Raw genomic sequence first — 15,211 nt, 5'->3', positions numbered from 1 at the left:
GAATATTTTTAAACGACAGCTGTTGGAACCATAACTTCTGTAGCTTGATTTGATTTTTGACAATACCACATACAGACACATACATGGTCTAGATCGATGTGCTGAACACTGTCGTACACATTATGTACACAGAGTCTGAGGCCTTGTAGAAAACTATAAGAGACGAGATCTATTATAATTAAAGACGATATCACACCACCGAATCCCTTTGTAAAACTGTTCTCTGTGATTTACCGAACTATAGTCACGAAATAACAACGCCAGACTGTTAAAATCGAATTCCCCTCAGCCTGTGTGACGGGAGACACTAGGGAGAGGCGACATGAAATGGTCAGATCATCTACATAATTTGTGGATTGTCAGTCCAATCACAATTTTCTACTTAACTTGACCAAACTAATAACTTGACAGAAAATCGGTTATATATAGATTATGTATAAAGAGATGGAGACAATCTGACGGGTTTAACGTGTTTGTGAATTATGATTGATAAATTGGGCTATCAAGGGAACTGTCACTGCCAGAGTCCGCTTGTCAAAGAGCCAGTCTGTGTGGTATTTTGTGCCGAAGACATACATGTAACCTGTCTGAGGATATAGTATTTGGCTTTACTATCGATTTGGATTTCATTGATTACAGATTATGTACAACGTTATCCTCGTTTGCCGTTTTCTCTAGCTGCTATGAGTCGTTCTGTCACGATCCTCGTATACACGTATAATTGAGTCACATTGTTATCCCGAGGTGACAGTATCAGTCTTAACGAGTATGCCTTTCTTTTCTTATGTTACAGAATCAAACAAGCGTAGATTCTTCGTCATGTTTTTCTGCATCAGAACCATGCTCTGATCTGTGGAAACTAAGCAAAGCTTTTGCTATGAGTGGTAGTGGTTCCAAAAACTTACAGAACCGGAACAGGCGACGAAGTGGTTCTCTCTTACTTAGGTCGTCGCCTTCAGACAACGATAGTGAAACAGACGATTCCGCAGAACGAGCACGGACTCATGCTAAACAAAAAAGAGCCCAGCGCCGTAACAGTTCACGCCGGAAGTCTCTGAAACAGAGACAACTATTTACGGATGTACCTGATCAGGATAATATTTACAATGGTGATTTAACATCCGGTTATGTTGTGAATGGCGGTAATATTAGTCCTTGTGGCCATGTTCATTCTATGCAACGTCTGAATGTGGCAAGTGACCTCAATGCTACAGCGAGACGTCATTCGGACGAGTCCGTCCACAGTAGGTCGGTCTCTGGGTACTTCAAACCTGATGACCCACAAACGGATATTCCTCCTCAACGACATATGAAAGGTAGCATTACACAATCAAATCCCAACAACTGTTATTTTACTCCTTTGCAAGCTGGCATACCTCGTGACTCATGGAACTACAGTGTCCAGCGATCACAAAGTCCTCCCCTGATAGGCTCCAGCCATCGTATGTCGATTCCGGGATTGAGATCGAGGTCCCCTTGTAACACTCTGACTGTTGATGGCAGAAAGAGTCCGAGTGAGCGCAGGCGCCACTCACACAATATTTCAAAATCCAGTGTTCTTGGATTCAAGTCGGATCGTAAACGATTTTCTGTAGATCAGCAATCTTCTGGACACAAAGTTAAACAAACGTACCTTATGCCACCGGAAAGTCCTGGAACGCGGTGTCGGAGGTGGTCATCCGATTCCTGGTCATCGCGAAGATCTTCCGGGAACAATGAGACAGCGGAGAGTACTGACTGCAATGAGGATACTAAAGGACAAGGTATGTAACAAACAGTGTTACGTCATAGGATACCACCTGGATATCAAATAACAAGGTAAGATACAGTGTTACGTCATAGGATACCACCTGGATATCAAATAACAAGGTAAGATACTGTGTTACGTCATAGGATACAACCTGGATATCAAATAACAAGGTAAGATACAGTGTTACGTAATAGGATACAACCTGGATATCAAATAACAAAGTAAGATACAGTGTTACGTCATAGGATACAACATACAACCTGGATATCAAATAACAAGGTAAGGTACTGTGTTATGACATAGGATACAACCTGGATATCAAATAACAAGGTAAGATACAGTGTTACGTCATAGGATACAACCTGGATATCAAATAACGAGGTAAGATATAGAGGTTACGTCATAGGATACAACCTGGATATCAAATAACAAGGTAAGATACTGTGTTACGTCATAGGATACAACATACAACCTGGATATCAAATAACAAGGTAAGGTACTGTGTTATGACATAGGATACAACATGGATATAAAATAACAAGGTAAGATACTGTGTTACGTCATAGGATACAACCTGGATATAAAATAACAAGGTAAGATACAGTGTTACGTCATAGGATACAACCTGGATATCAAACAACAAGGTAAGATACTGACAGTGTTACGTCATAGGATACAACCTAGATATCAAATAACGAGGTAAGATACAGTGTTACGTCAGAGGATACAACCTGGATATCAAATAACGAGGTAAGATACTGTATTACGTCATAGGATACAACCTGGATATCAAATAACAAGGTAAGATACTGACAATGTTACGACATAGGATACAACCTGGATATTAAATAACAAGGTAAGATACTGTGTTACGTCATAGGATACAACCTGGATATCAAATAACGAGGTAAGATATAGAGGTTACGTCAGAGGATACAACCTGGATATCAAATAACGAGGTAAGATACAGTGTTACGTCAGAGGATACAACCTGGATATCAAATAACGAGGTAAGATACTGTGTTACGTCAGAGGATACAACCTGGATATCAAATAACAAGGTAAGGTACTGTGTTACGTCATAGGATACAACCTGGATATCAAATAACAAGGTAAGATACTGTGTTACGTCATAGGATACAACATACAACCTGAATATCAAATAACAAGGTAAGATATAGTGTTACGACATAGGATACAACATGGATATAAAATAACAAGGTAAGATACAGTGTTACGTCATAGGATACAACCTGGATATCAAATAACAAGGTAAGATACAGTGTTGTCACATAGGATACAACATGGATATAAAATAACAAGGTAAGATACTGTGTTACGTCATAGGATACAACCTGGATATCAAATAACAAGGTAAGATACTGTGTTACGTCATAGGATACAACCTGGATATCAAATAACAAGGTAAGATACTGTGTTACGTCATAGGATACAACCTGGATATCAAATAACAAGGTAAGATACTGACAGTGTTGTGACATAGGATACAACCTGGATATCAAGTAACAAAATAAGTTGGTGTAAGGTAGACATGAGGTTTCTGTAAAGGGTTCAAAGTGGAACAAAGTTTTCAAAGGTGATGGTAGAATACAGTTATTGCATGGGTGCGAGGGAAATAGCAGTTTTATTGTCCCCCGAGACATGAATTATTTTCCGAGGCGAAGCCGGGGGAAATAGTTAATGTCAAGGGGAAAATAAAAGTGCTTTTCCCAGAAATACCCATACAATAAATGTTTTATTATACCAGCATTTAAACCATCCATTTTTTTTCTCTGGAACCAGTGTTCACATCCGCCACTAATCCGAATGCTATTCTTTCGGCATGCTAACTGCTGTTTTTATTACTCGTTGTGTGTTAGTCTTTTTCAGAAAAAAATCACTTCTTCATCCAGATTATCGAAACTTGTAGATGATGCAAGCTTTTTTGGGGGGGCTTTTTGGGGCCGTTAATGGACTCCATTCCCAATTGAAACCATTTCATATTTAAGCCAAATTCCCAAAATGCAGTTTACTCCTGAAAAATCTTTCCCAATTCACCAATTTTCTTCCCAAAATGAGACCAAAAGCCCCTTTCCCAAACCAGTGAGAAAAAACCCTGAATTCTGAAGCCATTTTCCGAAATGTTCCTGTAGCATTCCCTTGAACGATTTCAGTAAACAAACTATATCTGCTTCATCTTCGTCTCGAAAACGCTTATGCATTGTCAAATCACTATGATTTTTTGGAGGATGTGGTTCAAATAGCATTTCTATCGTCTACCTTTGATATAGTGTAACATAAGGAAAGGTATAATAAAAAGTGTTAGGGCTCGGAAAACAAGTGCAATCAATGATTGTATAAGCAGGTCATTTTGAAATTGTATATCACATAATATCGCTCCTAGACCTCTAATGGATGCATAAACCAAATAAGAAGGGTGTGGACTTACAAGATTTCCAAAACTTACCCCAGAAATCTTTAAAGTGGGTTTTGGTGCCACTAATTAGTAAAATACCAAATGCATGTAAAATGTAAAATGCATGATTTTGCCATAATATCACTCCCAGGCCTCTAATGAATGTATAAACCAAATAAGAAGGGTATGAGGTGTATACTTTTGGACGTAGAAGCTTTCCAAAAACTGACCCCCCCCCCCCCCCCCCCCCCCCCCCCAAAAAAAAAGCTAAAAACGGTGGTAATTTTTTTTAAATATATGGATTGGATATTTCTTCTTTCTTAAGTTATAAACAGTCAAATTATTTAAGAGATACATTATTTTATTATACTTATACTTATTTTATTTTACACCATATAAAAAGTGGACAAAAGGAATGCCATTTGAACCACATCCTCCAAAAATGAGTCAAAAGTGCTATTTACCTGGAATGAGCGCATTCATATTTTCGCGAGATTTTTTTTTTTTTTTTTTTTCGTTCATTGTGATTTGACAATGCATACCAAGATGAAGCAGACACAGTTTGTTTACTGAAATCGTTCAAGGGAATGCTACAGGAACATTTCGGAAAATTTCTTCATCTACATTGTACAAGTTTCGATAATCTGGATGAAGAAGTGCTGGAGAGGATTTTTGTTCTGAAAAAGTCAGCGCTTACACACCGCGAGTAATGAAAATTGCAGTTAGCATGTCGAAAGACTATCTTCGAGAAAATCATTAGGAATAGTTGAGGATATGAACACTGGTTCGAAAGAAAAAATGGAATGGTTTAAAGGCTGGTCTCGGGTGACAATAAAAGTGCTATTCCCTCACACACATACAACAATTGTATAATCTACCACATTCTATAGTCAGACTTATGTAATTCCGTCACACCGAAGTTCATACTTATAAGGTACCCCTATGCATAGATTTGTGAGAATTGAGATTTTAGATCGATGCTATGGGTGTGCGACATACGTACGTGGTATTTATCGATGTGTTTGGTCAGTTTCCTGGTACTCGTTATATCAATTAATATCTTATCAACCTTGAAAGATATCTTGACCAATTCATACAAATATGGACAATTCTTTTTCTGGTTGAAAATCAGGATAAAGAATTGATAAGGAAAGAGTATTTTAAATCATAGTAAAGACATATCTACATTGTTTTTTCAAGGTTAAGCTTTCACCGTCTTGATGAAAGAGTCTAGTATATAATAGTGATTGTCTATCGTTGTGGATGATTTAGTACATTTACATAGAACGTGTGTCGTCTCCTTGAGAAACTATAGACTATCTTAATGGTGAAAATCGATATTATTGAATGGGTGTTAAGTGGACTTAACGGCTGGCGCATTGTTTGTAATGGAAGGTTGAATAAGGTTAACAGAAAAACCCCGTCAATAACATAGGCGATGTATACCTCCTGGTGCGACAGGAATAACTCATCAAAATATGCCAGGGGTATTGTTTACAAAAATGTTATTGTTTTGATGCTAGTATAATGTCACCAAAGCAAATCATCATATACCTAACGGCGATAGTTTTTTGTTTTGTTTTGTTTTTGCATTGATCAAATTGTGTTAGAAATGACATATTAATGAAATACGATATGGAAGTAAGGAGGACTGATGTCATAATGTGTAACTTAATCTATACAGAGTAATGACAACTACATATCTCGCATACATAGTTCTGACAACTAAATATTACACATATACAGAGTACTGACAACTAAATATTACACATATACAGAGTACTGACAACTAAATATCACACACATACATAGTACGGACAACTAAATATCACACACATACAGAGTACTGACAACTACATATCTCGCATACAGAGTACTGACAACTAAATATCACACACATACATAATTCTGACAACTAAATATCACACACATATATAGTTCTGACAACTAAATATCACACACATACAGAGTACTGACAACTAAATATTACACATATACAGAGTACTGACAACTAAATATCACACACATCACACATATACAGAGTAATGACAACTACATATCTCGCATACATAGTTCTGACAACTAAATATTACACATATACATAGTTCTGACAACTAAATATCACACATATACAGAGTACTGATAACTAAATATCACACACATACAGAGTACGGACAAGTAAATATCACACACATCACACACATACAGAGTACTGATAACTAAATATCACGCACACATACAGAGTACTGATAACTAAGTATCACACATACATAGTTCTGACAACTAAATATTACACATATACAGAGTACTGACAACTAAATATCACACACATCACACATATACAGAGTACTGATAACTAAATATCACACACATACAGAGTATTGACAACTAAATATCACACACATACATAGTTCTGACAACTTCATATCACGCATATACAGAGTACTGACAACTAGATATCACACACATACATAGTTCTGGTAACTAGATATTACATGTAAAAGTATTAATATTATATATCTATTTTACCATGGATACCTATTTATTTTCAGTTTACTAGTCTCTCTTACCTGATTTTAATTCCGCCTGTTCATAATAAGACGAATGTGTACATAAATCACAAATATAAATAGTTTAGGATTATGTATTGAGTATAAAGAAACTGCTTTGTCCCGCTATGTTTGAGTTGATGTGGTCCAGCATATGTCACTAGTAAGCCCCTGATCAATATACGGACTTACAAATACTGTTGTCAAGGAGAGCGTGAGAATCCCTATAAGGTTTGTGTGTTACCGACTAACGTCTCAAGAGAATGGAGTCGAGTTACTTATCAACTTATTGTTCCACAAATCAAGTTCTACAGCTATTATTGTCGGGCTATTGTCTTACGTCAATCCGATTTTATATATAGGAGTTTTATTTTCCATTTGAAATACTGTTTAAATAAGATTATAAACTGCTGGTTTTTAATAGCCTATTTATTATTCAGGAGTTTATACCGTTGAATTTTATCAATCTACGTGGCAGCTGTGACCTCTCCAATTAAATATTCTTAGACTCTGTGCTTCAGATTGTTTGCATATATTTATGTACCTTCCTTGAGCTGTAATGGTAGACAACTCTTTATATCGCCATTGGTGTTTTTCGTTTTCTTGTCACCACAAGTTTTTATGGTATCGATCAATTTGTGTGCCGTTTGCTATTATTTGTTGCCACTGTAATTACCCAACGTAATCCGGAAATGCTAAAACTCTATTCCACGTATTGTGTTCTTTTTTAGTTTTACCTGTAGCTAATACCTTGGCTAGGGATTGCAAATGTTCCGTTCATAAATACCGGGTAGGAACACGGATTGTTATTTTACGTAAAATGTAATCTTTTTGGTGATGTTAACTATTCATCTCAGTAGAAGGCAATCAATCTGGTAAAGAAAGCCGTAGATGTGACGAATTCGGATGTTCAATGTTTGAATACACACAAACAAAGCTAATTTAAACATAACTGATTTGTTCAAATATTAAATTTCCACAATACTCCTTAACAACTGTCCACATTTACGTCGCTAATGGTTATTAATTATTTTTCTCTACAAACGAAGATATCGATTAATTTTAGAATCATTTTCACAAACCAGGAGTTCTATTAGAAGCAATGTCGTTTTACTGTGATCTTCTGCCAGCTCGATTTTCTGTTTAAAAACGTTGTTAATTTACCAAGGAGATACGTTAACAATTTCATTTTATTTTCTGACAAAATTTTAAAAACACGTTAACTGAAAAAGCAAAATAAATATTTTCTAAATAAAAAAGGTGCGATTTCTATGTTTGAAGATCATTTTCTCCTATATCCCTGTCATATTCACTCACCTGGTTCGCTTACTTAACAAATATCAGCAATGCGATTGCATATTTCAACGTACGGCAATAGACCTTATATAATTATTAGAACCCATACGATATGTACATTAATTGGCAACTAAAACATGTATATCAATATAAGATTAAGTCTAAATTGGTACCATAGGCATGTATGTAGGACTTTGTGTTAAAAACAGTAATATACGATAATGAAGGTCAATGACAATGGCACAGCATTTGTAACACAATAGGCTAATAGCAAATAGAAACACAATAGATTAATAAGTAAGAGATGCGGCGATAGTGTCCTATCATATTACCATTAATTAGGTAATGTATAGGTATACTCCGCTGATTACACTAAAGGTAGTTATAAAATACATGCTCGCCGTAGTATTAGATACAGTAGTGGTATATCATAACATATAATTTATAGATATACTCGATACATATATTAACTTTTAATTGCCAACAGTGCATCATTACATAAGAGAGTGGGAGGATAACAGGTTCAATCAGGCAGATACTTTCTATTTACTGCATTCTAAACCATAATTTACCCCAGATAGTTAGATAATATGATAAATTGTTGGTATGGTCCATCTGAAACAATATACGTATACGTATTAAGTATGCTAGTGTTACATGCTTGTAACATATTTGTATGTAAATCCTATCAGCACAGAACTGATAACCCTCATCCTTCAAAAATGCCGTACAATTGCTGTCAAGAGTAAGCATTCTCCAAAGATGGGATATTCATTGCATTTCATCCAGTACAATTTTGCCTGTGTTCTACCCGAGGAATATATTTGCCAATCATTAACGAACCATTAAATATTACTGACATATCATCACGAATCAATGGTTTATATGTACACAACCTATTCGAGAAATGAATTATTTTCAATCACCTCCTTAAATAAATCAGATATTTTATGTAAGAGATCACTGCGGACCTTAATGTTTCTGACCATGTTATCACCAATCACAGAGTTAACACTGCTGATTCATTATACACTTTTGTTTGCTTTTGTAATTCTTCTATAGCGTGTTGCCTCTTACTTTAATACATTACATAAAAAAACGTTTGTTGTGTTAACTGTCACTTTGTCTAACACTTGGTCGTTGTTACACATTTCAATAATTACGGAGCAGAATAGGTCATGTGTGATGATCATCACCTTAAACTGGTTTATTTATCGTACATGTAATCATGTTGATGTCATATTAATATATCTAATGTTCAGAAGCTTTGGAATCCTCTCAATTTTTTCTCATGCAAATATACATGTAGAACACGATTGATTTGATCGTGTAGATGACACTTTTTTGTACCTTCCAGTGTTTTATCTGAAGTTTTGCCATTTTAACATATTTTTACTATATAAATTAAACATATCTACTGTTGTTTCCCTAACAGAATACCTTGCCTCCTTGAAAACAAGAGATGTGTTACTATACCGAGATAAGAACGATCAGAATTGTCGGTGTAAGTATACAACACTAATATTGCATGCTATTTATTTCGTGTTAACCCTCCAAACTGTTATCTAACATATATAACTACACATTGTATGCAGGTGTTTTGAGTTTCACATAACGTATATTGTGTGATTCTATGTGAACACTTGTGCCAATAGCATTGGATATAGTTCCTCTATATCATTATATCAATTATATCAGGGATCCATGTGTAACATAGAGTATACCTGTCATTAGCATGTAATGTCTCCCTCATATGGCGGGAATGATCGTACACTCTAGAAATTGACAGTTAGATACAATAGGGCCAAAATGATCAGGCATGCTGGATAATGCTTAGCAATACATGTCCCCGCTAAAAATAGTAACAGTGACATGGACCCAAAACCCCTGAAACTTCAATTTGATCTGCAGCTTCTCATATTGAAATAGACCAACTTCCATCAACATATCTTGAAGAATGGTTGAGGAAAATGTGGGCGGACTGACAGACAGACAGACGGACAGACAGATGAACGGGAAAGAAACCGAAAGTCCCCCGGTTTCACTAGTAGGATTAAACTGTCTTTTTTTTGGTGTCTATGTTCGATATAGATGCCAGAGCTTTGCCAACAAACGTCATATTGTTAGGAAAGCTCTGGCATATATATCGACCATAGACACTAAAAAAGACAGTTTAATGCTTTTATTAACATTCTCGACATACTATTTTGTTATTTTTGAAAATTAAAATTGAGTTAGCATAAAATGCCAATATTCAGCGACTTCGTCAATGGGGTTCGACAAATGGAACAGCCTATATTTTCAAAATTCATTTGTCACGTGCAGATTGGCAACAAAAAATATTGTATAAAATTTCTTTTTGATACTTTTTAATTAACATAAAAAAACGACGTAGTCCTAGGACTTTTTTTTCATAGAGCCATATGATTGTTTACGTTAGATAGAAGTAGTTTCGATGGGTGAATATATTCATGCGCGGCATGGATTGATGTCACGTTTTGGGTGTCAATTATGCTCACATAGACTGCAAATCTTTTTACTTAGTGTATGCTTAGTATGGCTTTGCCACCAAAATGTAAATATAAAACGGCATCATACAGCTGTTTCTTCCTTCTAGGCCTCATCACTCATGTTAAGGACCAAAAGTATTGATACCTAGTAGATGTCAAAAAGAAAAGAAAAATGGCAGTTTGGCACTCCTACACATTGATCTACGTAACACATTTTATTCCAGAATAGTGCTATCACAATGCTCAAGATAAAGTATGTAGTGTTCAGGGATAAATCCTAATATCATAAATCACATTGTTTTGTGTGTAGTGTTTATATTTGGAGATTTGTTTCGTTATTGATTAAAAAATCTTTCGTGTTCATTTCTCAGATATCACCTCAACTACGCCCTCGTTTTCTTTATTTATACAGTAGTGTTTTACTTGCAATCGTATCTAAAACAGGTATTCTAGCATTGACAGGAAGACAAGATAGTAAAATCAGATATCATCAATACCTAAAGGCAAATAGCAAAATCCAATATATTGTTGGCATGGCTACCACAAAGAAACATCTCGGAATGGAATATAACATGAATCTCAAAACGGAAGTGATATATTTTCTATATTTAGAACAAAATAAATATGCCATGATATATAATATCACACTTAGTGTGTACATTATCCGTTATTTGTATATTTTAGTATGAATACTCTGGGTGGGGATTCCCCGTCCACTGTTAGTATAAGGGATATACACATGTGCAAAGCATCAATTCAAGGGTGACGAAAATGTAACAGAAGAGGGAAAATGTAACAGAAGAGGAAAATGCAAAAACCTGACCGGAACTTGAACCCGGGACCTCCTAACTCTAGACGGACGCTCTCGTTATTTGAGCTGCCTTGCCACCGGCGTTCAGCCCAGTCCAGTTCCGCTATATTCCTCCCTTCTTCAACAACGTTTTCGACCTCGTAGACACACATGTGACACTATACCAATGCCGTGGGTATTGTTAGCTCGGCGCCAAATGTAACAGGAGAGGTAAACGCAACGACAAGACTGGGACTCGAACCCTGGACCTACTAACTCGAAACTGACGCTCTAGCCATTTGAGCTACCTGACCACCAGGGTTTAGATATTAGGAAATAACGCTTATCAATGAAATATTATCTGAGATTGTATGGCTATTGACCATTTAATTTCTAATAGTTAACACGTACTGCAACTTTGTGTGATCTCTGTACAGGTAATGGTCTGGGCATGCGTGTTGTGGGAGGCCAATGTCGGTATGGTAAAAGACTTGGAGCTTTTGTAACCTACGTCGACACCGATGGACCAGCTGACTCCTATGGTATTGTCGAAGGTTGGTATATATCACAATAGGATTGAAATGAATAACAGGTGTGAAAACATCTACACAAAGAAACCTTGTCTTCCATTTTATCACAAGGTGCCTAACCGAGACTATTTCACCATGACATAGTGTTTATGTAATATTCTAAAATTTCCTATATTTCTTTTTAGCGTTTCCAAAATGTGTCTATTGAACAAAATTCAAAAGAAGTTCCATGTATAATGATATATATATATATACAACACAAAGAAGTAAATCCAATACTTTTGGAAGACAGAATTTCCGAGTTAGTCTCCCCTTGCGATCTCTTCAAAAACGTAGATAAGATACTCTTCCGATTCTCCGCTTTGTAGGACCAGAACAATATACATGAGGCAGGGACCCAGTAGAAGTACAACTACTAGCTTGGTGCGTTTCAGACTTGCGTAACATATCTCAAGTCTTGCATACTAAACAATATCAATAGTTGTTTGTCTTCAAAACCCGGTACACAAAACGATATTAGAAAATGATCAAATATGTAAGCTTCGTAAGTACTGCATACATGTACGTGTTGATAAACTCCAGTTAATGTAAAGGAACAACGTTGGGACGGCACTCGTCTCAGGGATGGTTTCCCGTCCACTAAATGACAAGAACAATTAGCCAAGTTTTGTTTGGGGGCCAGTCACGATCAGCGATATCCACTTTCTCTAAAATTAATATTTGCCTGTTTGGCAGCGAAAATAATTTTATGCCTTCAATCAATGGATATTCGACGAATTTATTAAGATTTCTCGTTGCCGCATTGCAGACCGGCACAAGCAGAAAAGTGCCGACACCATGAGAATAATGAGACAACAGCGTTTCTTCTGATTCTAGCCCTACTCCTGTGTTGACGCGGTACCTACCCTCACAAAAGAGGGGCTAAATTTCAGGGATGATATCTCCCGCGGAAAGCGCGAGCCAAAACTCGGAAATTCCGTATCAAAAAAGGAAAACATGAAAGCGTTTCTATCGCGTCTTGTAATTAGCCGATAATAGTAGTTACACTGGCTGTAAAGTGTTTCTCTATGTTCTAATAAAGACTTGATCCCTCCTAAACTATGTGTTCCATACTGTTGGAAGTACTTCTTTGTCTCATACACCAGTTACAAAGTCATTCTATAATCATCCACTTGTAAGAATACTGGTTAATTTGACGTTGATACTAACCTATTTTTGCGCTGTTTACGTTAGAACTATGTATGGAAACAGACAATAATCATTAACTCTTTATGTGAATTATTGATGGAGAATTGGATAATAAATGAGTTATTATAAGGGCATACAAATGTCATTGTGATACTCCAGCGGTACGATGTCTGAGATATCCGATTGACATCTGGTTTGATTTTCCGTTGCCAGGTGACCAAGTGCTGATGTGGAATGGTAAGTCCCTAGTGGACACGACATTCGAGGAGACCAAGAGGATTGTCAATCAAACTTCAGAAATCGTCCAATTGGTCGTCGTCCATCATGAAGAAAAGTAAATCACTTTTTGTATACCACTTCATTAAAGCTCTCCTTGTATAGTTCATTCACTATTAATTTCCTTGTGAAAAGTCATTTTCCCATCTTTACATTGTAAAATTCAGTAAATTATAGCAAATTTTGAGAAATCGAATTTACTAGTAGGAATGAATTCCTCGAATCTGTTTTGATTAACTGTAAACGTAAATATTTAAGTCCTGGAAGCATTGCGCTTATTTATGATTGCGTTAATTTACTTTTCTGTATAATATTACTAAAGAAAATGTAAATGCGCCAATTTCTCGTAGTGCTTCCCTGTTAAATTTGGTTAATGCGCTAAAATCAGTACTAACTGAAATAGTTCACTTGTTTATTTTGGGGAAAGGAAATCATTCTAACACATCAAAATATTCTGGTTTCTTGAACTGTACAACTTTCTCTAAGCGTATCTCTCACAACGCCAAAATTTTATTTTGCAAATCCAGTAGTTAATTACTGACCCCGTCATGTATGAAATAGGATGGTTTTCCTGGGTTATCGAGGAACTGGCTCGTTTATCGGCGAATAAAATAATAATGAAAATGTTATCTGCCTAATGGCGGTGATTTAACGGATTTATAACAGAGTCCTAGAACAACCCATTAATGTAAAATAAGCCTGTGTTTTCTTTCCGGCTTAGCGTCTCTTTATCCACAAAGCCCGGGGATCATGTGACAGGTTTGGACTGTTGTTGTTGTTTTAGGCTGATATCATCACGGCTATTGATCTATCACCAACCTACCTCTGTCGTTGCTACCGACTTGGCACTTCAATTCTTGTTTTTTTCGTAGTGAATGATATTCAACAATATATATGCAATGCAGGTGAATTGGAGACAATTAATTAGTATCCTTTGGGCAAAATGCTATAATGGAGGTGGGCGTATCTGGTGATGAAGCCTAACCTATTGCCGCAAGAAGTCTGTTCTCAAATTAGAAACAAACAATCTTGTTTCTACAGCATTTAACTTGGAAATGTCCTATATGAATAGCTTACAAGAAAACTCTATCCTTTTGATATAAGATTGCTTTAAAAACTGTCACAAATAAGGAAAACCAGTTTAACCATTGTTGAGACGTTCATAGCGATGTATCAATTTCCTACCATTGAAATACATACTGTATTGATTTGTACCTGTTACATCTTGTGCCGAGAATAAAAAAAACACACACAAGAACGGTACTATCTAGTGTTAATATTCCATATGATTTGTATTCCTTTTTAGGTAATCTGTCTAATCCTTACCAAGCCATGTAAATATCGCTTAGCTAGGACAGTATGTAAAGGATGAAATACTCTGACTTAATACTAAGTAGCGAGCGTTAACCAAACACTAGTCCCTTTATTGGTGTTTGCTTTATTTGTCTAATTCAATCTGAGATGGGCAACCAGCAGCTAAATTATACTGACTTCATCTTCCTCGCCAATACTTTGATAACTCAACCTGAAGAAGTGTATGGTTTGTTGTTGTCTGTTGCCAATGTGACACTCGAGGAATTGATTACAAAAGTTTTATTTTAGTCGCTGCTTCTAACACATGTAACAACTAAGTGAAAATCCTTTACGAAAGCCATAAACTGTAGCAAAAGGATGGGCTTTATTAATGTTATGTCCGTGTTGTTAACCGAGAAAATGTACCCAATGTGTATGTAAATCACAGGTCTGACCGAGATAATGTACCCACTGTCTATATAAATCACAGGTCTGACCGAGATAATGTACCCACTGTCTATATAAACCACAGGTCTGACCGAGATAATGTACACACTGTCTATATAAACCACAGGTCTGACCGAGATAATGTACCTCTGTCTATTTAAACCAC

General features: G+C 36.2%; 1 protein-coding gene across 1 annotated transcript in view; it reads left to right on the top strand.

Annotated features, from left to right (window-relative positions):
* The window catches only part of LOC117325637 (regulating synaptic membrane exocytosis protein 2-like), a 67,301-nt gene that overhangs the window by 34,493 nt on the left and 17,597 nt on the right, over positions 1 to 15,211 (top strand). The window contains exons 6-9 of the mRNA XM_033882025.1: positions 794 to 1,763; positions 9,447 to 9,515; positions 11,749 to 11,865; positions 13,243 to 13,363. Of these exons, the coding sequence (XP_033737916.1) occupies positions 794 to 1,763; positions 9,447 to 9,515; positions 11,749 to 11,865; positions 13,243 to 13,363 (1,277 nt within the window). The remainder of the gene's footprint in view (positions 1 to 793; positions 1,764 to 9,446; positions 9,516 to 11,748; positions 11,866 to 13,242; positions 13,364 to 15,211) is intronic.

This window comes from Pecten maximus, chromosome 4, assembly GCF_902652985.1.
Source record: "Pecten maximus chromosome 4, xPecMax1.1, whole genome shotgun sequence".
NCBI lineage: Eukaryota > Metazoa > Mollusca > Bivalvia > Pectinida > Pectinidae > Pecten > Pecten maximus.
This window is presented reverse-complemented; position numbering and strand designations above follow the sequence as displayed.